Source organism: Trichoplax adhaerens, genomic scaffold, assembly GCF_000150275.1.
Source record: "Trichoplax adhaerens TRIADscaffold_13 genomic scaffold, whole genome shotgun sequence".
Taxonomy (NCBI): domain Eukaryota; kingdom Metazoa; phylum Placozoa; class Uniplacotomia; order Trichoplacea; family Trichoplacidae; genus Trichoplax; species Trichoplax adhaerens.
The window spans coordinates 1,244,982-1,270,165 of NW_002060955.1; the positions used below are offsets into that span (position 1 = coordinate 1,244,982).

The 25,184-nt window shown below is 34.0% G+C and overlaps 2 protein-coding genes across 2 annotated transcripts; one reads left to right on the forward strand and one right to left on the reverse strand.

Annotated features, from left to right (window-relative positions):
• Nucleotides 1–7,005: 7,005 nt before the first annotated feature.
• Nucleotides 7,006–9,258, forward strand: TRIADDRAFT_30433 (uncharacterized protein; the record flags this gene model as incomplete). The annotated part of the gene is made up of 4 exons (XM_002115994.1): nucleotides 7,006–7,057; nucleotides 7,590–7,769; nucleotides 7,983–8,498; nucleotides 9,029–9,258. Coding segments are annotated over 4 exons (978 nt in total), but the record flags the coding sequence as incomplete, so codon positions are not given.
• Nucleotides 9,259–10,681: 1,423 nt separating this feature from the next.
• TRIADDRAFT_60059 (uncharacterized protein) lies at nucleotides 10,682–17,261 on the reverse strand (the record flags this gene model as incomplete). Its single annotated transcript, XM_002116080.1, has 23 exons — nucleotides 10,682–10,773; nucleotides 10,835–10,974; nucleotides 11,171–11,259; nucleotides 11,673–11,818; nucleotides 11,942–11,972; nucleotides 12,077–12,236; nucleotides 12,315–12,438; nucleotides 12,882–12,956; nucleotides 13,048–13,107; nucleotides 13,196–13,238; nucleotides 13,338–13,416; nucleotides 13,529–13,591; nucleotides 13,855–13,892; nucleotides 14,002–14,090; nucleotides 14,163–14,238; nucleotides 14,394–14,453; nucleotides 14,553–14,614; nucleotides 14,891–15,023; nucleotides 15,182–15,283; nucleotides 15,418–15,489; nucleotides 15,740–15,801; nucleotides 16,624–16,719; nucleotides 17,207–17,261. 23 exons carry the CDS (start codon nucleotides 17,259–17,261, stop codon nucleotides 10,682–10,684), a joined length of 1,947 nt encoding a protein of 648 aa, XP_002116116.1.
• Nucleotides 17,262–25,184: the final 7,923 nt, after the last annotated feature.

The window sequence follows — 25,184 nt, forward strand, 5'->3', positions numbered from 1 at the left end:
TACCTTTTTTAATCCTCCTTCTCACTCAATAATCTATTCTCAATCATCATTTCCACTGATTATACTTTCAACATTAGTCTATGATGGATCATTTTTATACCCTATCAAATCAAGCTATCGACAATAGCTCCAATCCTAACGTTACAGTAGATTACTATGGGTAAAAATAATGGTGCTTGCCTATCATGTTCATGTTGCGATCTTACGCCATAATAATACCAAGCAAGGCAATCAAGACCTTCTTTATTTACTAATACCATCATTATTTTTTTCTTCATGCGCTATAATGGATCAATTCTAATTCTAATCGTCCTGTCTTCGTTGCTTATCACGCAAAAGCGATATCTTTATCGTTGAAATACCCAGGAAAAAACAAATAGTAGATATTGGATTTTTGAACCATTTTTAATTCTAATCATTCTATCCACCCAGAGTGATTCAAGAGGCAATAAACTTGAAAGTGAATCAGCTTGCTTTTAGTAGTGTATCATGGTAGGAATAGACTGATATTTTAATGCACATTATCGTCTTGGTTAGTCTTCTTTATACTAGGACCAGCATCCATCCATCGATCATCCTATCGTTTTTTATTGAATCGCTGTTAAAGTATCTGAGCATAAAAGTTATTTATTTTTTATCGAGAATGTCAAGCTCTAACTGTAGCAATTGGTATTCTCTTACTGGCTCTGTTTATTTTTTTCCTTTTAGCCAGATATAAACTAAAATCCTATTTATAACTCCAATAAGTTTGACATTGACCTTGATCTAACGATAAATTAGTAGATTCAATTAAATCAATGATCATTCGAACTATATAAATCGAGTCAAAATAATGATCATCAAGCCATTGGCTTAGTAATTCAGTCTAGCTTAATCGTTACAATAAAGTATTTTATTGCTTGATTTATAGTCATTTTCAGTATCAATGTTAATCCAAAGAATAAAATGAAAGTAGACTACTCTATGTGGAACAAATCTCTGGTTAATTGATCTCAATCTATCTCATGTTATTTAGTCTAAATTACTTATCAGTATGATGCAAAGAATAATCGTGTGACTAAGCGATCTAGAATAACATCATTTCATTTTAATTTCTTTTATCTCTCCATTTAAGGAATAGAATAATTTTTGCTATCGAAGACATTACGCGATATATCTAGTACCAAGAAGACGATTCGGTCCTTGATATCAAGTTGGAAGCGCCAATTGTTCAGGTGGTACAACTAACTGCAGAAGTAAAATGGGCATTCGACTTAGTAGTAGCGAATATAAAAATTTCGAAGATGAAGCATCTTTAACAGCGGATACTGCCTTACCAGATGAAGGTTCGGTGGTAAGTGTTGTCGTATTTTGCCAACTTATAAAATTCTACAGTATCGTAAAAATCTCCATTTTTATCTAAGCTCCATGTTGCCCAAGGCAATAAAACCAATATTGATCTAAAATAATCACCTACTGTATACCTATGATGTCGGCGATAGAAAGTTTTACCATTGCCTATGCCTATTACCTCTTCTGTTGACTATAGCTGAAAGAGAGCGTGTGCAAGGAAAAGTTTATTCTCCTGACAACCTCATTATCCATTTTTTTTTTACTCTATTACGATAATACTTTCTTTCTATCATGCGCTGACGGTAGTATGGCACTTAGCCGATAGGATAACAATTTACTTTATCTGCATCTAGGTTGATTTTAGATTGTAAAATTCGTTAACGCTCATCATCAAGACGAATTACTTCACTCTTAATTCGATTACCACTTTAAATCATAAGCTAAGCCGGTCATGACAGTTCAGTAGTTTATTCTAGAATCAGTAGTTAGGTTTCTTTTTCATTTTATGCCTGTAACTTTCCTTTTGTCACGGGACATTCAATTAAAGGTGACTTTAAAGTTTGCTTTATACCAGATGTATCATAGTTTAATCCCTATTTGTAATTAAATTCATAAATCAGCTAATGATACAAAGACATGGTATGATCCAAGTCAATTGATTAATACTAGTCAAATTAAACAGCAGAAATAACCATGATTGAATGCACAGTAGACGATAATTAACGTCCAAATAGTCATTAATTTTATGTTGATAATCATAAATAGAATATTTTCCCATTTCTATCTTTGTACTTTACTGTGATGTCCATTCTATGACATCCAAGTTATAATAGAGGGTATCTGTGGCTTGAATCTGATTTCCTTTGCTTCGAGCGATCATTTGAGGGAAGCAACGTTAAGATTAAAATTCCCACTACCAAAAACAAATTGGCTATCAAAAATTAGGAAGGATTACCAGCCCTTCGCTATTCCCTCCATTCTCAGACTTGATGATACTAAGTAGTACAGCATACGTCGTACAAGTTACTAAAGTAAATGTTAAAAGATACACTTAGGACGATCAAAGAAAGAATTCCTCTTGCTATTTCAATTTCTTGTGGTATCAATCGCATTAATGTTCCATTAGACGAAGTTCCGAAATTTTTAGTGATGTCTGGATATCACTAGAAATTGTATACATCGATGAAAATAATTAATACGGATTTGATTCAAGTCTGTCAAAGGTTCCATATAAGATCAGCTTTAGTCCATTCTTTGAACGAATGATCTTAGAAATCAGCAGAAGTTGTGTACCTAGGTGAAAATGGTTTCGATCTAAGCCTGTCAAAGGGTTCTGTAAAAGATAATTTTAAATCTATTTTTCGACGAATCATATCCAGATATTACTAGACATTGCATACCTTGGTGAAAATGGTTAACATGGATTCGACATGAGAAGTCTGTCAAAGGTTCGATATAAAATCCGCTTGAATCCATTTTTAAATAAGTGATATCCACATAGGGCTAGAAACTGTATACCTCAGTAAAAATAATTAACTTTGATCCGATACAAAATCGATTTGAATCCATTAGTAAACGATTGATATCTAGAAATCACTAGGAGTTGCACACTTAGGTGAAAATGAATTCGATCCAACTCTGTCAAAGGCTTCATACAAGATCATTTAAAGTCCATTTTTAGAACGAGTGATATCTAGACATTACTAGAAATTGTATACCTTGGTAAAAACGGTTAGCATGGATTCCACTTAAGCATGTTAAAGGTTCGATGCAAAATTATTTTGAATCGACAGTATTTTTAAAGGAGTAATATCAAAGTATAACTAGAAATTGTGCACCTTAGTTAAATTGATTACGTATTGATTGAATGGAAGCCCTTCAAAGGTTCGGTGTAAAATCAGTTCTAATCCATTTTTAACCACTATTTCGCTTGGGTTTTGATTTCGTTCCAGTTGTAGTTAGATGAAGATTTCCTTCATCTAACGCTTAGTCTAAAGCAAAATTAGAATAATGTACATGATTTCAATATATCAACCTTCCAATTTTTTCTTAACCTAGACGTATATAAAATCTCAGCTAGAACGGTGGCTTTCTTTACCATCATATGCTAGATTATACATCGGAAGCCTTTCTTGATGCAGTACATTATTACCGCTATTGACTTTTTCAGGATGTCAGTAATACCTAAATTAAATTTCTCTTACGCAAATGTCTTTTTTTATTATATAATATGGCAACCATGTACAATCTTGGGCCATTAATCTGGTAATATTGATAAATATTGTATCAATTAAATAAAAAATTGGCCTACTATAAACTTATCCGACTACCTACCGCCGTTTTAATACGCATAAGAAGGAGTTAAGATACTTTCTGCATAATTTTCTGCCTTTACAATAGTTTTTAACTGGTCTATATCTACCCGGAATCTTTCACAACTTGTAATTTCATCCTCTAGCTACCTTAATCTAATATCACATTAGCTGAAAGTGCCATAATGATATTGTATCGCCTTGTATCCACTACTATAAGTGATGCTCAATATTCTTGCAGAAAACATTTACATTAAGTGTTTTGACTGCAGTATTTTATTCTAGATATTCTTCTTTAGGCCTAATTCCGTATCAACTATCGTATTTTATCCAGTATGAAAAGGCAGCGCACAACGAAAATGCTTTTTCCTTCATATCCTCTATGTCCTGCTCTTTCTCTAATAATATTCCATTTATTTTCATTTCACAATGGTGATCATAAATGATGTAGAATTGGATAGTATTGATAAACTTTATCATTCAATGAAGTTTAACCAGACAACAAAATAACGCCAACTCAGAACGTTTAAAAATCAATCCTGCCTAAATCTCTAAAAAGTAAAAATTTCTCATCAACAAATCTTAAAGTAACCGCTTAGAATCTATTATGGACCGAGCATTTTTAATAGATTTTATTTTACATCAACAAAATCTTCCCCGGATATTCATCTTTGAAATGTTTTCCGCTTGCATGACAAATCAATAACTGAATCAAAGTTATATTTAATAAAGGGATGATTATCTTAATGGATTATCAAGTCATCCATCTTATTGACTGCCGGTTAAATGACTTCTTTTTCCTTTTCTATCCCACTCCTATGACTTCTTTACTTAGCTCCATTGGATAGTTGGACTGTCATACTATTTATTCCTGCCAGTTGTTGTAGCAGAGAGATAAAAAACAATCTCTCATATCAACAGACTTCATCTTAAGTGAGTTTTATCCGCCGCTCTGAACTAGAATTATGATTTCGATACCTTGAATTTTATTAAAAGAGAATATTCTATTTCAATTTCATCGATAACAAGCGTTGATAAGCTTAAGGAAATATAGTAACCTTCTTTTGCATCAACTAAAATCGTAACCAATTCGTGTGTGACATTAGTTGTCAGTATCACGGATTAGACTATTCTAAATTCATTTTTGGTTTTACTAGAAGTAGAAGCTTTAGAATCAAATATTTCAACCAACCCTTTACAAATCTACTTTGAGATTTCGTTGAATTTCTACGTTTCCTTTTCTATATTTTACCTTATTTTAATATGATCCTGAAGTATAAATTGCTATAATCTGTTATAGGAAGATTCTTGTATAGTTAAACGTTTCTAATTTATCAACTTTGCTTTCAATACTTTTTGGACAAGTGTTATAAAATGTGAAAAGCTGATGAAATATCAACTGATTCTCTTTTCTTTTCAAATGCTCCCAAACTTCTAAAATCTTTTAAGTATACTAGCTTTACTTTTAAACTATCATCAATCACAAAATTTTCTTTAAAATTGATTTAGATATTTCACTAGAAGTTTCTACTTTAGCTTTACTTTCAAGCTACGATCAATCGTAAAATTCATTGCAAACATTTTTTTTCGATATCTCGCTTAAAATTTATATACTAGCTTTACTTTCAAGCTACTATCAATCATGAAATTCAGCACTAAAGTCCATTTATATATTTCCCTAGAAATTTCTACATCTAGTTTACTATCAAACCATTGTGTTTCATAAAATTTTTCATTAATATCAATTTCAATATTTCACCAGAAATTTCTACATTTGCTTTACTTTTAAACTACTATAAAACATGAAATTCTTCACTAAAATCGATTCTGATATTTCAAGAGTTTTCTAAAATTAGCTTTCAACCTACGCGTATATCACGCAAATTCTCAACTAAAATCCATGTCTTTTCCTTAAGTTAAATTACCAGCACACTTCTTTTTGCAGATCTGATAATTTTAATTTATAAATTTAAGAGCAGTTACTCTCACAACTAGTTTACTCTACTGTTACCAAAAAGCTTTTCCTATCCATGAGTTAAATTCTCAACAAATTTTTTTGTGCATGGGTAGTAACTCACTTTATAGATTCAAGAGTAGTTGCTTTTTACATCTAGTTAACTATATATTTTGCCAAGTAACTCTATCTATGCAAATGTCTTGGTGCAAGTATATTAGTCCAGTTTATAGGTCCAAATGTAGCTGTTTTTTATATCTACGCTAATAAATTGCCAAGTAATTCTTCCTATACCAATATCTTGGTGCAAGTATAGTAATTCAGTTTATAGATCTAAAAGTAGTTACTATTTATAGCTATGCTTATGTTTTGCTAAACGTTCTCGCTTATAAACTCTTCTTATGCATGTGTTCAATTGCCAACAAACTTCTTAGTGCAAGTATGGCAAATCAGCTATTAGATTCAAGAGTAGTTAGTTATTTCTCGCAGCGAGTTTACAACGCACTCTTGCCAGAAAACTCTTCCTATCAATGAGTTCAATTGCCAGAAAAACTTCCTTGTGTAAGTCTGGTAGTTCAGTTTATAAATTAAACAGTAGTTTCTTCACTTAGCGAAAATAAAAAATTTCGTTCGCCATATTTAATATTGGTTCTGCTTCTCTAATAATACTAGAATTATCATTACTATTTTCTCCTTGGGTCAATGCAGCATTAGAGTATGCTAGACATTTTAATAGAGCTAATTTAAAATTTTGAAGGCAATGCTAGGGCCATTATGGACTAAAATTTATTTTAATGTAGTATTGACAGTTGGCAAGACTACAAGATTAACATTCCCTCAGCTGATTATACACTACCATAAAAAGGGTCGGCCGTTTTGCTAAGTAGCAAAGGATAAACAAATAGTTTCTAAGTCACTATAAAATCATGTTTAGTTGCTTAAGGTGTTGAGCGAATGAAGGGTAATCAGCGAGGATAATAAATGAACACTGAAATATTTAAAAATCTGGAATATTGTATATGCTTAGACAATAATGTTAGCCAACTCAACTATACTAATTGGTGTTAACCTGAACGATGAGATTGGATTATGTTTGTAGTCAGGGAGATAGAAACATTTTCATCTGCCCTATCAATTGGCATAAGTTGACTAATTTATTTGTTAGCTCTAAGGTTTGGATCAATAAATATAAATCATTTACCTTTTAAGACCTAATAAAAATTTTTGAGAAACAAATTACTAGCAGTAGATGAGAATAATTTTACCAATTTTACAAGATTTTACTGCAACGATTGAATTAATTGCTATCATAACCATTCGCTTTTGTGCGTTTATTTATTCTAGAACGATCTTGTAGAAAGTAAACGTTTAAATGCTTTAGTGCTACCCTCTAATTTATCCATCGTTCGAAAACGTGCTATTATAGCCGTCATGGGATCAATTGTTGCCGACGCTGCAGGTGATGTATTTTATTTCTTATGATAATAATTAATTAATAATTTAACGTTCATAGCAATTATAATCAATAGATTTTAAAAGAATAACAAATACTGTAATAAATATAGCATCGATAGAGCGGTAGGTATTGTACCGATATCAATGATAGAAAACGAAAAACATATCGAATTAGAAGCGATATTATATTTATAAATTGACCACCGGTACTTATCATAAATAGACATACAAATGATAGCTATTACTATTATTTATATTATGATGACTATACAAATTTTAACTACGCAAAATATCCAAAAGTCTTTGTTACAACTAAGCTAAATTAGATTCTATTTATCTGATTACTTTGTCGTAAACATCTTCTTATTTCGACCTAAAGGTTACAGTGCATGAAAGATTGATACTTTGAATTGAAAATCGTCTATGCCTATATACAATCTGATAAACTATTAAGCAATCTATTTGTTATCCAATCCATTGACAATCGAAAACTATTTCATAACTTGAGCCTCATTATTTCATCTTTTTTACTTTAGCTCAACCATTACATTACATAGCCGATAGCGATAGTATACATAAAATATTAGAACAAAACAATGCCGTTGATCCAGAATTTTTGCCAGTTTCCGCAAATCCACGTTATAAAATTGATACCGGCCAACAAAGTTGCTATGGTGATCAACTCATGGTCTTTATGGATTCTTTAGCAAACCATGGTGGTACGTAATCTGCATTATTATTTATTTATACCTAGTTAAACAGACTCATAGGCAGCTGTTAGGGTTCTTATGAATGTTATAATTACATTTGAAAGTAAACCACATGATCAATAACTAAATATAATTGCTATAGCATCCAGCTTATTCAACCCAATATCCATAATCATACAATCACTAATTGATATACGCACATCAAAACATAATTTACAGGCATCATTGATGTTAAAGATTTAATTAGAAGAATAGTACGTTATTTTGGTCCAAATTCTGAATATGAACCAAAAGATCCAACGGAAAGGCCACTACCATGTCCACTTCGTACCAGTGCCATAAGTGATATTATATCGAACTCGTTGAGATACGGCTTAGATGGTCAAAATCTTGGCCCAACAGATGATTATAATGCAGATTGTTTATGTAAGTTAGCTCCCGTTGTAGGCATGTTCGCTGGCCAGCGTAATATGTTGGCATCGGTTGAAAAAGTGGCTAGAATAACACAAAACAACACCAAGAGTTTGGCGATTTGTTTAGCTGCGGCACGAATATTAGAACATTACTTGTTAAAAGGGTATGATAAAGACGTATTTACAATTGTACAAAATGAATTAAAAAATCCACAACGAACCTTACCGACTGATGAAGATCGTAATGTCGCCGATATGATTCAGAGCATTGTGGATATGAAATCTAGATCACATGTAAATGTTGTTTCTCATGTTGGACATAGTAGTGGTAAGTTAAAGTCTGCTATTAGATAGAACTAGCATTAGTCATAAGATAAATCTATTTTGTAGTGCGAGCAAGAAAACTTTCATATTCTATCACATCTGTATTTGAATTACTTTAACAGTACAGTTTTAGAATTTATGAAGAAAATCGAACAGGGCATGAAATGTGCATAATGATCTTTCTATTGCTTTCTTGATGACATTATAAGTATTATCACTGAATGATTTCTATACTGACTAAATATCACTATATCACTGTAAACTACATTAATATATCTCATTCGTTCTACTCTAGTACTTTCGGTAGCGTATGATGTTAATTATAACTGGATGGCATGGAAATATGCTTTAAGTCATATAGTACCATAAATTATAATGCTATGATCAGAATATCCTGTGAAACTTCATGATGTGTTTACGAGATAAAATGCTTGGAAGCAATGATAATTATTTATATTTCTTAAGCTATTTTTCATTGTATGTACGAGTATACTGAAATCTTTCTCATTTTTATAGCCATTGCTGAAGTCTTCCAATGCTCTTTACATGTATTACTCACTGCTAAATCTTATATCGATGGTGTTCGCAATACGCTGATTGCTGGTGGCTGTAACTGTAGCCGTGCAACATTCATAGGAGCCTGCTTAGCAGCTCAGTTTGGCATTGATGCAATACCAATGCAATGGATAAGAAAAACAAATTCATCATCGTACGCTTTCGAATTGGCTAAAAAATTAATGAAAATCCAAACCAATTAAAGAATTGACATTAATTTTGACTAAGCAAGCGATTTTTTTTACGCGGCAATTTTCAATATAAGCAACAGTAGGACAACGTTGATTAACAACTAATACAATAAATGTGTTAGAATCTAGATATTAATTTTTAACTACAATATCATCTTATCTATTAGTTTACTTTATTAAATAACCCCATTTGGAAAATATCATTGTCTGTTTATGGCTTAAAATACGGTTAAAAACTTGACTGATACCTAGATTGCGATCACTTTTTCGTGTACGTAAGCGAATTTTGTAATAGCTGCTATCATTGTAGCCAAATTTTAAGTATTGATTTTTATGACATCGCTATTAACATGCTAAGCTAAATGCAGCGTTAAGAATAATATATTTGTGACATTCTCCATTATCGAGCCAAATGATGATGAAAAATAATAATTTAAAATGAAAATTGACAAACGCAAGCCAGTAATAATAGGTTTTATTGAAAGATACGATAATTCTCTCCAGTATCTATTCTAATTGATCAATTACAACTATGTGTCCCGTGATAACATTAATAGGATCATAAAACAACTTTACAGTATGAACTGTCCTAACACCAAGGTAATAGAAAGACTTACATGTGACTGTGTGACCATAATACTTTAGAAACTTGACTATTCTATTCATAATTAGCTTTGTATCATGTAATCAAATAAAATAACATATTAAGGTTAATTGCTACAAGACGGCCAAATACTATATAGAATGGTTTAAAATCAACAGGTTATCTAGACGTATTTCTTTATACAAATGTATTACGCAGTATTTCACTTAATGCAGAAGTTCGTATGATTTTATAACTGCGAAATAATCAGATCATCGCTACACAAAGTAAAAATATCCATCGTCTACTATACATTTGATAATCAATTTGTAATAGTCCATGTAAGTACAAGAAAAATCAAGAAAACGTGCGATAAATAACCACAATAGTATTCAATATAATATCATTTGCAATTCAGAGTTTGCAAATTGTTATCATAGTCGGCAGACTAAATGCCGCATTTCATTAAAAAATTGTCACTTTCGTAAGAACATATTTTTAAATCATAACTGTTCTCTTAAAATGGTTACAAAAATTGGTTCCTGTCAGAAAAGTTGATAGATATATTAAAATGAGCAAAAGAAAAAGAGATACATACAAAGACCAAAACATAATCTTTCACTGACTAAATAACGACACATCAAATATTACGTACACAACGTACTATGTTACGGCTGTGATAGCAGTCAAATTAATACGAGAATTCGTTTGAGAAATAAAGTTATGCTGACGAGAAGTCGTAACAAAAATTGCTTCAATGAGTATGTGTATATCATACAAGCCGCAGTCTAGGCTTTTATATCGTACTCAATAAGCTACTTTCATTATATATACACGAGTAAATTTCTTTTGCTAGTTAATAATTTCAACGTAATTTTCAGGTATTAATCCAGTTTCATCGTTAATCGTTCCATAAAGCCATCCCGGCTCTTCCGATTCGCGTACTAATTGTCAACATAGGCAAAATAAGTAGAAAGTTATAAAACTTCAAATACAGCTATGTACCAGTAGATGAGATACTTGCTGAACCGAAGGAGTTGTGTACATGGATATCTCTCTGTTTACCGTTATGAATCACTTGATTGGCTTCAAAGGATAACTCTTTGTCATATTCTCCTTTACACTGGTATAAAGTTCTAGCAACTCTGTATTCCACACGTAATTGCAAAATTAATTTTTTTGCATTATTTATGCCTCAGAATCATTAATTAATCTAATGTATGCTCGTACGTTGTCAGTATAATCGTATAATCTCAGTTATACTTGATTAATTTTGGGCGAAAGAGCTTGAGAATTGACAAGAAATGCTACATTAAGACATTTTGTTATCCGTATACTTACTTAAATCCTAATTTTTGACCAGAAGGCTGCAACGATGGTGGTTGTGATGTTGATGGACTCTGTCTCTGACCAGTAATGTTTCCTTGTCCCTGATGTTCAAATCTAAAAGAAACGACATTGTATGAGACATATACCCATGAGTCGAATTATGTAACACTTATCTAAAATAGTAGAGTTATATGAAATATTATTTTATCGCAGTTATAGTATCATTCGTACTGAGCTACTAGGGGAGTACCACCAGTGTTTGGAGAGGGCTTCCTACTAATGGCTTGAATAAGTAACGGAAGAAAGAACAACAAATACATACGAATCATCATGTGTTATCAATAATCAAGTTGTACACGTCTTTAAAGTATTAAACTAATCTATCTCTTAGAGCTGTAGAGAAGAAATCATTTTAATGTCTATACTAGTTCATATGTAAATCACTTTATGAATCCATACCAGCGCGCCGCGCTCCAATATTTGGGCTGCTATGTTGTTTTATAGGCGGTATTACCTCTTTCCGTCTCCCAACAGGTGTACTAGCTTTTCTATTTTTAGCTATATCATCCGGTCTTGCAGTAACAGAAAGTGAACTAGGCTTTCTAGAAACAGAGTTATCCTCCGATCGTTTGCCAAAGGTCGGGGTTAAACTAAATGGGCCTGCAAGAAGGACAATCCAGACTTACTTGATTTGTTTATAATGAATCAGTGAAAATATTCGTAAATCGAAAAAGTTTGCATCATCGATTTCATTAATCAAGCAATGAAGTAGCAGTTTCATACCTTTCGCATTTGTTACATTCCTCTTAAATACCTATTTGACAAAAGTTTCGGAATAGTCACATTATAGGTGCATACTATGATAAACGCTTCAATAGTCCTTTAGGATGATATTTTAGTGTCAAAATCATTTTTAACCTTATCAAAAGAAGAAACCATTATTTCCACACAAACTCCTTGATACTTTATATCTACAATGGCAGCCATAGACTCCTCTTCCGGCCTCATTAGTGTTGGTCCGAAAACGACTCCCAGGTTACTAGCATACATTTTGTTTACATCTGCTTCACCGGCAACGCTAAATGGTAAACATCAAATGTTACAGTTTTAGCAATAATCACTAACGTTAGAAAAATTTTTAGTAATTGATACTCACTTTTTAAGGTGAGCAACAACAATGTATAACATATTATAATTCAGCTCGGGTAGTTTTTCTACTGCCGCCCTTACGCCGTCAACTCTTTCTTCTAGCGTATCAGACTCTGCAATAATCGCAATTTCTGAAGTTTAGCCATAAAATATGTAACAATTCATTATACTAGTTTTTGCTACATCGATACATACTGCATGCTTTGATAAAAGTTGAATGAAGCATATGCGTCGTTAAAGGTTCAGGCATACTCCTTTACAAAGTAGAAATACGTTTTATAATTTTTGGTAAAAGTAGAAATCAAATTCTATATAAAACAAATCCAAAACTAAATGTAAACAACAATCGGAAAACACTAATACTAATAGATTTAAATGTTCAGGTATTCTATAAATTCACCTTAAGTACTTTTTTAGACTACTGGTAATTGTTGAAGTTGGGTATTCGGAATAATCAATGTCTCCCGAATGATTACCCTCTAAAAATTTTGACATTGATTCCTTAGTAAAACTAATTCGCCACGTACAAACAATAAAAAAAAGTAAAGGGTATCATCAAAGATAGTATGCTAACCTATCCATGCTTGCAGCAAAGCCTTAACTTTAATTGTAGATCCTACAAGACGGTATAATCCCTGTTCTCCTAATCCTAATAGACATCAATAGGAATGCTTATAAAGTAAATTTCTGTCGAAAATAGCACATTACCTAATGACGATAGTATTTCTAGTCTATTTTACCTCGTTTTTCAACTTCCTCAATACACCTCTCGACAAAAGCAAAACCATTTTCATTCAGTTCTAAGCATTTACGATACAAATTCTGGTGTTAGCTACTCTTACGATAGAGCTTATTGATCAGCTAATAAATTTGAAAATGCGCAATTACCGTAACCTACTGTCTTTCTCTGAGGTTTGACTTCAGAATAAACCTTTTTATAATTAAGTTAATTAAGGTTAGCTTTGGTAATCATAATAATTATGACTGATCAAAACTTTTAGCGATAAATCCAAAAGCCTATATTAGATACCGGTTCTGCACCATCCATTGCTTCAAGCCAAGATCTTCTATCATCTTCGCCCAAACATTGAAATGTATGATTGACAATTCTATAGCAATTATAATAATTAAAATACGATAATTAGGATCGAATTGAGCTCATCATTAGCTCAAAAGTTAAGGTATCGTCATATCAATTGCTAATAGGTATTTATAACTAACTTCGTTTCTTGCTTAAATGTAATATCAAAGCAATAACGTTTCTCGATAGAATCCGTCTTTCGCCTGTGAGATAAGAGCAATAAAGAACATTACAATTACGGCAATGATGATGTTCTTAATTAAACAACTTCTTCACTTGAAGGTAATTTAATTGTCTACAGTCAGACATTCTCTTATCTAGCAATTTCGCCAAATCATAACATACATAAATGCTTTAATTCATTATAGCCACTAATAGATTTAGTTCAATCTTAAGTCTTAACGCTACTTTGAATTATTTTTATTTCAACGCAGACTTGAATATATGATATCATAAATGAAATTACCTTACGCAAGACATCACTTTCATAGTTTCACAGGTTGGCTATAAATTATGGAAGGTAAAATTTGAAGGCATGGATGTTAAAATCATTGAAACTGGGAAGTATAAAATTGGCATACTCAAATATGAATCTACAGGTTATATAACGTACGACTTTGTTCTGACTTGACGAAATGATCTTAAACAGTTTTCCTTTCTTTTCATACAGACAGTAGTATTTCACCCAATTGTTGCCACCCACTTTAGCAGAAGACAATAATAAGCAATGGTTAATCAAGGTAATATAAACACTATAGGTCAAAGTCTACCAACCTAATCCTTTCTTTAGCATGTACAAGTAGCCTTCCCTAGTATCGTCTGTGCTTTTAATTTTTTTGTCGGCATTGCTCTACATGATTGATTGCCAAAAATAGCTTATTTTATTCATGCGACAAATTGAGACCTTACGATGACCAATTAAATCTATACAGTATCTATAATTGTATGCATTAAGTGTTATAAACAAGCGGTAACATAAAATACACCCATTCTCACGATAATTACCCTTATCTTAGTAATGTAACTTTGAGCTTCCTCTTTCTGCGTATCAAAGTTTTGCCTAGCCTAATAGTTAGTCATACGATCAATTACTATCAAAACAGCACTCTCACTTAAGCATGACGCTTGCCCTCGATGCATAGATTGCAGTGCACAATTACATACGTTTTGCAGAATTAATTGCAAATGGTTTAAGAATCCTTCAGAATCTCTAAAAATTTCGTAACCTGACAAATAAATTGGCATAATTACAATGAGTAATCAATTAATCTCAACAGAATAATAATAAAAACATTATCATTGTATCATATTTATAAGTGGGATATAGGTGGACTGACTGACTTTGGTGATAAAACGTCCGCTGAACGTACATCCATCTAACAAGCTATCATCATGTTGCAGTTGGGTAAAAATAGATATAAAATGACGCCATCACACGTGTGTTCATGAATATGAAAGAAAAGATACCATGAGCTATTAAAATATGGAAGAAGCACAAATACCACAATACGGTGCAATTCTTACAATTTCGACAAACTGAAATTTTTTCATTTCCTGCAATTGGTATAATTGAAAAACGTAATCCAAAGACGCTTGATGGTATTCTTCTAATTGATGATCGAGTAAATCTTCAGACTGAGAGTATAATAAAAACGCATTAATCATGACATCGCAAGGAAGCTATGTACAAGTACGATTATAAAATATAACTATTAATTAAATACGTTTTTCTTTACTTAATTTCTAATATATGCATCATTCATAATAATACGATGATCTAATTTTAGTCATACCTCTTGCACCACTGCTTCCTTCTTTTTGTTGGAAATATTTAAATGTTTTTCAAGTGCATTATAGTAACTTTGGCTAGATTTCTCGTACTTCTTTTTTTCTTCCTAAGCAGATCGTTTGCGAGAAATGTAAACAAGGTTGTCATAAATAATTTAATGCGATAACATTATAAAGACAAACTTAATGAAGCAAACTCTCGCTAAAAACAACGTTTATAACAATTATCAACAGCTGTTACCTTCATGGCTTCGATATCTTCCTTTCTAAAATTTTCAAGCGGTTGTAATAGAGAGAGATTGCATGTTGTCATCTAGTAAATTAAATAGGCTTAGTAGAGGTAGCCTGCTAAACTCTAATTATTCTATCAGAACAGCTAATAGCAATAGATTATAAACCTAATATCATAATAAAGAAAAGTCAACATAATGGTGTCAGTCGATGAGGCTATACTGGGTAAAAGTAAGTTAGCACTCTATGTTATTTTCTTACTCTATGAGCTATAGTCATTAGCATTAGATCATTTAATTTTACGTCAACCCACGAACCAACACTTGACTTACCAAACCTTCTCTAGCGTCTTCGATAGAACGAATCATTTTACTAAAGGATTTAAAGGCTTCAGCTGAAATGTAATATGCATAGAAATTAATTCCTTTCTATCTAAAAATTGGCCAACGCATTAATAGCTTTGCTAAGATCATACAGTAATGTATATTTTAAGAAAGATGTCTATCGACACCATTTTATCACAATTTATTATCGACAGCTTGTTTATCATCTAAGTGTTCAAGAACGAGAATTAATCTACTAAACTATAGAAAAAACAATACACTTTTGATAATGCAAGCAATGGACTATTTATTATTTAGCATCTGCATAAAAGCAAACAGATGAAATTTGATATTGTATTGTAATTGAGAGGACAAGCAGCAGTTGCAGATAAGATTTTAATTTCATAACTCAACACGAACAATTTATATGTACTGTACATTCGCATTTGCGAGACATGATTTTGAAAGGATAGTTTAATTTATTTAAAAAACCATCCGAATTTAGCAATAAGATGTCTTCAGCGTTAGAACTAATGGTAATACAAGGGACGTCTTACGTAATTATACCGACATACAAGATATTGCAGCAAAGTACGTATTTGTACCGAATACTGTGGCAACATTCATTTCCAATAATATCTATCTTTAATGTCGCATCGTTCATACACACGCGTATAAATTAATTTATACTCGTAGTCATAACGCTTCGTTGATAAGACGTGAATACACGAAAATATGTATAGTACGCTGTTGAATTAATAATCGGGTGTTAATCACTTTACAAAATTGTACTGCGATAATTTTTGATACTGTAGTCTGCAGTACGATAAAAAGATAGCTAGCAAGCAATGACTGGAACAGAAATCTTATTTTATCACGTAGCTACAACTTACCGATTGTCAATTCATCATCAGTGGGTTGTCCAATCGCTTCCGTAAATTTAAATTCGTATAACGCTAGTGCAAAGCTTTTCTGAGCTTTTGATAATTCTATGTAAAATAAAAATAATATATCATCACTACGCAGTATTATTTATCGCTAAACTAAAAAAGCCACCATACGACCTTAGGTGTACTGGAACACAGTAATCAATATAATAATCATAGTTTTAATAGTTTCATCTTGGATAAAAATCGAACGAATGGATACAGTCTTAGCCAATACAGCAGTAGGCAGTATTTTAAATAAATAATTTGACGAAAAAGTGGCAAAGGAAATGTTGATAAAATGGTTGATTAATAAACGGTATTTGTCAACAAGTTTGAAAAAGGAGAGCGTATCACTTATGACGAGTTCCGATTAATACACGACATACTGTACTGGGAGTCAATTGCGATACTAAGTGCTACTTTTAAGCGATAAGTTAATCTGTCAACTTTGGAATTGAGATTCGATTAATCTATTCGAATTTGCTAAAGGTCAAAGTTGTACTTTTAAACGGGGAGAAAAAGAACTGTAATACCATGACTTTGCTACCTGAAAATAGTCTATCTTCAACTCGGTAATCACTATTATAGCAAAGGGCAATCATATTTTTCTTTAAAGCTAAAGGGAGACCTTCATTTCATTTTGAAAGGATCTTTTTTCCTATCCTTGCTATTCCAGTTTTATTGAAAAATAAGTATATTACTAGAAGAAGTTTTTAAAATAGCGTTTCTATTATAGATCGTTATGGTGTCGTGGAATACCTCAAAAGCAAATAATATTCGATTTAAATTTGATTTAAGACGGTCATGCGGTCTTATTCATTTTGAATGAATAAGTAAAAATGATTTCTGTACTTTATCTATTTACACCATTTCGACATTAATGAATACAGCATCAATTATCAGGAAAGTATGATGGACAATACAAGACTAGTGTATTTGTAGTGGAAAAAGTTGATGACGTTGTATTTCAGAAACGGTTTTAAGCATGCTATAAAGGGAGTAACATGTAGATACTAGTCCATTGCATCGAGCAGCCCAAAGTTGATCGAATGCCTTAATGCAAATAGGTCATTTTATTGAGATAGTCGTTACATCCTTTCCATCGAAAATACATAAGAGTAATAATTATAAATATCAATTACGACATGGTTCAACTACTGTACGAATTAAGCCATCCCAAGTAGAAATTGGAGGATGGTGATTTCAGGAACAGGTTAAGAAAGCCATCACAAAAGTAATCATAGCGCCAAATTTAATTTTGATCTTCTTTTCTCCCTTGTAGTAAATACATTATGGCGTATAACGTATTAAATTTAGGCCCAGTGTTTGCTAATCAATTGTATCGCTGTATTTAAACTTTTCTTGCAAAACCTGAATAATTGAAGACTGTTGTAGTCAATAATCGAAAAGGGACAGCAATTGTTTCAATTCGGCAAAAAGATTGATAATATACCTTGCTAGAGTAGCACTCATTTATTTCTAACCGATACGACTGACCGATTAATTTAGCATCAATGGTGGAAAGAGTTTTTCATTTCAACATGAGCAATACTTGCTTGCAAAATGACACGGATAATGACAGCTTATGGATAGTGGTTGACATCATTCTCAATTCATTTCTATATCTTTAAGGAGTACTTCAATTAACGTAATTAATTGATGTTGGAAGCTTGTAAGGAATGTCATTGTACTAAAGACTAAAAATGGGTTAACGGATACGTTAAAATACTTCAAGTGTCCTTTAACATCCTTGATTTAGTCAATCCTTGCATCCAATATTATTGTCGATGGTTAACGTGGATCATGTTGCGACATTGACGAGAAATTGCTTGCCGCATCTCGTCACGACCTTCCATTTTCTCCTGTTACTTAGTGCGTTCATTTCAATTTGGTGATGATTTAGAATGGCTGCTGCGGCAAGTTTTCTATATAGAGATATACTACTACGGTAGTGTAGTCAGCTACTTGTAGGAGATCATGGCATGGATTTTTTTCTCTTACAAGTCGTTGGTGTAACTAGGTGTTATTCCATACTATTCCCCCTTCAATTGAAGTTGAAGAAATTGTTCAAGCTTGCTATCGTATCCTCCATTTTCATACTACTGTACTGTGTGTGCATCATCACAGAATAAATGACCGTTATTGTGGAGATTCAAGTTGATAGCCTGTTTTTTTCTTCATTCAATAGCATTTAAAAGGTCATGGATAAATAAAAATATAGTGGCTGATATCGGATGGCGATTACATCAATATTATTGTAAGACGTCCAATTGTGGCAGGCATAACAACTGTAGTAGGAATGTAGGATAGAGCAAGGACTAGCAACGATTAATGTTGCACTCTACCCTACCTGCGGTCGAATGGAATGATGCCTTGTGAAAATTATTCTCATGTTACGAAAGCCTTGCTGCTCTTTTGCTTTGCGTCCTTTCTCCTTGTACTAACCAATCTCATTTTTGGCGAAATGGAAAGGACTCCCTCAAGTCGCCTGGCCAACTAGGCCACTACTATCGATTAAGGTATCCATTTGCTAGCACAAAATCGACTTGATCTCTAACTGAAAATGGTGACCATATCCATTTCATCGTGGCCATTGCGAATAGAGGGTTGTATCAATTTATGTCTTGTATGGGGTGTTCCACTGTCATTCGGTATACGTGGTACGTCAGGAATTGGAGCTTTTGGTTGGGTTCAAATGTCCGCGATGATTGTATATAAAAAGTTACGTTTGAAAAAGTCATGAAAGGTATTTTCTTCCTTCATGACTGTCTCAGTAGAAATAGAATGGATATTTTAGCTATCATTGATTTTAATGCCCTATACTATTAGCCATATTCGCCATAGTCTATGGACGGATCTCTAGTACGCCTAGAGCTCCCTTGGCTTTGTTTACTATCGTTGGACATGGCCTTTGCAGAACTCGATTGGCAATCCAACATCCGTTCCACTGGGTCGACATCATTGTAGCGAATAGGATAGCGAAGCCTACGCCGTAGCTCCTTCATGCTGACTAAAGGCAGATCTTGTTGGGTGGGTACAGGCAATCACAGAGGTTGGAGGGGTGAAAAATAAAAAGGGAAAAAAAAAAAGAGGACCGACCTACAGGTCTTTAACTTACGCGTTATCGCACTCAGGAGTTTGCGACTTTCTTTCAGTAATCCCTTCAAGGCATCACTGGTATCTTCTAATTCTCCTTCGTGCGAGTGAAGATTGGATCGGAAATAAGGACTATCCGTTAAACATTCTGCCGGCTCTAATGGTAACAGAACCATCACTGCAATCGATCAAGTCAATGAGTTCAGGAAAAGGACAATCTCTTGCTTAAAAATGGCCTACAATCTAGCGTAGAAATGAGCAAAACAGATTGGACTAGACAGCGAGCGAATGGACTCTTTCTCCTTTCCTACCACTGGATCGCAGTAGAGTAAATAGAGTCGACGCATTCGACGTGGTTACTTATAGCATCCTTCGAGCGTGCGCAGTGCAGGCGATTCAGGCCTAGACTGAGACTGAAGCGTCACACTCCACTGCAGCGTCACAGTATAGTATGACCCAGTACAGTTGATTGAGGCATAGGCTGACTGAGACTGCGGCGTCACACTCCACTGTAGCGTCACAGTACAGTACCGTATGACCCAGTACAGTTGATTGAGGCATAGGCTGACTGAGACTGCGGCGTCACACTCCACTTGCGACGAGTCACTACTGATGCCAAGTCACCCGAGTTGAAGAAGAGCACACTAGAGTCTACTCGAATACACCGCCACTACGGTAATAGTGCGAGTCATATTGAGGTTCATCGACTACTGTACTCTACACAGTATGACAGATCGATTCCGCATGTGTTGGCGCGAGATGGGCCAACATGGCAAAACACAACTGTACCACTGTACTCTACAGTCTACAGTCTATAGTGTCGAAAAGAATCGAGTACTGTAGCTGAGCATACAATACAGTAATCGGCTGCAACTCTACTAGGAGTACCTTGACGCTGCAGTACAGTATCATACAGTACATAGCAATGCCTGTACAGTACTTGGAAATCGGTAGCTTGAAGACACCAACAAGTTCCGCAAGATCACAACATTTCTTCTGGAAAACGGACGTACACGTACTTCGGCGTTACTGTGTAGTTAATATGTCTTTCTGCTTAGAGACTGTAGACGAGAGAGAGAGAGAGAGCTGTTTTAGAAATGGCAACTTTATTACCCGAAGTCAGCTAGGTACAAAGTAGAGAGAGAGTTATACTGTTGCACAGAAAAGGGATTCTGAACGCAACTCGCTAACCCACTTGCTGTATACTGTATGGAGTAGATGGTGACCGACTGTAGTGCGATTCTGTACATATTAGCATCATCATTTACGTCAGTATACTAGTGTACTGTAATGGAGAAGTGTACATGATTCGTGGATAAATGAGCAATGATATGACAGGCCCATCATATTTACTCAAATAGTAACCATTTGGGCAAAATAACTTGCACAATAAGTTCTGTGCAGTAGAGTACAATATAGTAATGATATTCTACTGTACAGCACACTGTACACAAGTGTACAAGTGTACACGGGACAGCTCTTTTGGTTACCGCCGCAATCGCGGACTTAAAGTACATTTGCTTCAAAGTGGTGAAAACTGCCGCTATCACCTGTTCGTAGAATGAAGTGTTTTAGTGAAGGAGTCTGTCAGCCAGTCAACAATTTCTTCTCTCTCTCGCTAGCAAAAAAAATAGTGTGAACCAACGTACAGTATAGTAGGATTGTATTGGATACAATGAAATCTTGCTTACTGTAAACCTGTCATTCCACACTTTCCCTATTGCCTAGGATACTTACGGGAAAAAAGTGTCCATCCACGCAAAATGGAGGCGTACCAATCAACAAGAATGCGAAGCTTTAGTTCATCGGTTGTATCATTCGCCACTGCTGTATACGAAGCTGTATACTACAGTAGAATGATTGAATTAATTAATTACGGTAGGCGTTCAGCAACGCAGTAGGACTAGATCACGTCATTCTTATGCCTATTTTGAAAGACCTCCAACTGAGGCAACAAATGGATCGATTCAAATAGAATAGTCAATAGAATAGACGAGCAGATACCAGTAGATCATTACTTTTTACGGGTAGTAATTAGTCTATAGTCTTGGTTAATTAGCCGACATTGATTTATTCAACTATCATGGGTCGTTGATAATGTTGATACAGTAAGACAATTAGCTTTGCACTTTACTAATAAATAATCCAGTAGCTTAATAAACCGCTAATTTGAAAGAAAAATTCCAATACCGGATGTCATTATACTGTAGTCATTGTAATGAAATGAATTATCCGTTAGCCACGGATGGCTGTTATTAAAATAGAGACGAAATATTGCATCATGCCAATAAGTATGAAATGCTTGCGACCTAGAACATAGATCAATCAACACTCTAATCATTCTACCTACATTCTCGTATGATCTTGACTAACCCAAATAATTTGGGATACAATGGATACTAATCACTCATGATATTCTACCTACAGTAAGCCAATTTTTCTTACTGTTAATAATAATTGTGAACTAATGCTTATTGAATGGATACAGTTTTTATGACATGGTTACTAGTATTACAAGAAAAATGTGCTTTACCTATTTTAATCTACCAGTGCTACGTAATGGCTTTATCACTAAAAACTCGCTCTCTGGTATTTACGAATTGCGAATCATGCGCCATAGCCGTATGTACGTATCATCCAATTTTTGCGGGTTGCCGTCGGCATTAAGTGCATGACATTGATTATCATTCTAGAATGAATTTTCAAAACGATATGAAGTATAAATTTAATCAAGGTATAGCTGGACTTATCGTAGTGCACTGTATGGCAATTATCTGGGGATAGCCAGATTCCCCTAACTTGTAAAATCATATTCTTAAACAGTAACGTAATTTATGGTGCTCTATCTTATCGTATCTACTGTATATTATGACTGTTATGTTGCAAAAGTTTTACAATGTCACGGAACTAGTTATCAAAATTATAATAGAATCATTTGGCATCCTGGATACAGGTATAGTTCTGTGATTGTTATATTATAGTACGCGCGTATGTATTGGCCAGCAATTAATTATAATAATTTCTTTTTAATGATATTGGCTATGATCGTATCGATTCTTACTACATCTATCTGGTATTGCACTTTAAAGTAGCCTAGAATGGAATGGGCTGATATACTGAATGAGACAAGTGCTAAATCTCTTGTCGATGACTGATTTGAGAAATGATCAAGGAATGAGACTAAAGATGAAGAACACGCGACAGGTATGAGTAAAGGCAATAGGATAGGATAATTTCATCACCAGTGTAAGAAATAAAGGAGTTTCTTTATCGGTGATCCTATTTATTTAGAATAAGAATCATGCGTATCTAAAAGAAAAGAAAATTAGAACCTCAAGATGTAATAAACTACAGAAGATAGAAGATCTTTGTGATCACATCTCTATCATTGCTGAAGCTAACTTGCAACAATCTACTCATTTTGTTACAATAATGCAATTTCTATAGTAAGCTAATCAATGATATAAGTTGCTGTGTGATATAATTGTAATGACTTAAACCAGATTGTAATCAAGTCTCTAACATATCTGCACTGTTTAAGAATTGTTATTAGGTGTGAAACGCTTGATTCTTAGAAAGTGTTGTAAACAGATGCAGTAGGAATACAGAACGTTGATATGTTGCTGTTTACACATTTTGTTATAATCATTATATATGTTACGGCCAAAACCCGAAGTCCGGCTAAGTATAAATCCATGTACGTTAGTATGTGCTTTACCTCTACAGTACTGATTCAATATATCGACATGATGGCGGTCTATCAAGTGGTATCTATCTATCACTACTCTGCTGTAAAACCCTCCCACCCAGCCCTAAAAAGAGCGCGGCAGAGTATTGATCATCAGTATTATTCACTGCTTAAACTGATTTGAAACTATCATAGGTGTCGTTATGACAGTATACTCGTATAAGCCGTTTACAGTTGATGATGTTTTCATTCCATACCGTTGTAGTCAAGAGCACGATGATATCATAACCAAATCATTCCTGTCCATTTTAGCTAGAATGCATTCAGTGTGCGATAGTTATGCGCGTATTATTATTGAAGGTATTTGTTGTAACACATGTTTTGATGTTTAGCCTGGTAGTGAACGTTGTTTGCGTGCCAATGGCCACCTATTGTATCTTAGCAAAAACAACGAAATAATCCAGTTTACTCTGTCATGCTCAAGAGGCTCATTGATGACCATCAATGGATAGAAAGAAATTCCAATACGAATCGATCCCGACAATAAATTGCTGATCAATCACTCGTTCTAATCCTTATCATCCTTCTTGTCGATCTGCAGCACAAGTAGAGAGCCCTTACATCCCTTCCTTGATTAATAGCAATATTCTATCCAATGATATGCAAGATTATTGACTTCTTATTGACTACCGTTCTATAGCCTAAGCTCATTTGCTCAATCGGGAGTAGTTTTAGCGTCCATACCGGTTATACAATAGTCAATAAAGTGAATAGCGGCTTTATTCATGTCCATAGACAGTTGAAAACCACTGGAAAGAATTCCAACTACTGTATGAGTTGTTACCACTAGCTTGGGGTGTTGTACTAGTAGTGGCAGTGCACTGACCACTTGCAGTACAGTTTACTCGTACACAGTGCTGTAGCCATGACTGCAAGTCATATTCCGAGCGTGACACACAACGGGGGCGGTAACGGTTCTCATCCCATCGTCGATCGTGTGGTGTCGCCCAACAGCGGCAACCAGCTATTGTTCTACTATCAGCGATTGAAAACAATACATCAAGTCATTTAGATTGATAAGCTCATTTGCGTAACAATACCTTGTCGGTTATGTCATTGTATTCTTATCTGTGAAGTTCAAGCTAGAGCGTCAGTCTACGCATTTTTTGAAGGTAAAAAAAAATATCCCCAAGCCTCCAAGCTTTCCTTCTAATCCTTCGTCCACTCCATTTGGATTTATTGAGCTTCAAAAGAACACCAATCCATCAAGCTTGCCAATTGAATTCCTGCATTTTCTTGGTTAATCATCCAATTACTTGATTGGGTTCATCATTTCCATTACTAGGTAACTAACTTCAATAAATGACAGCCAAATAGTAAGACTTTTATCTAAACAACGGAGTAGGTTGTACAGCATGATTCATCACAACCAGTATCAACAACAGTAATGGAGGTGGTCGACAATATCGTTGGTAAGGTGCATTTTCCCCCTATTTTATAAGACCAACCAACCATCATGGCCATCATCCAGTGGCCACAACATTAAGGTGTAGTTAATGACGATTACAGTTGACTTGATATGATGTTAAATGCTGTTGGTCATCGCCACGGAACCAAATTGATTTCATGATTCTGAACGTGGATGGACGACCAACATGATCGATGACGACCGGTTACAGTCAAATCAAACTGCTTGCAGGCCTATTCATAGCTTAAGGATCATTATTTAATCTGACTAGTA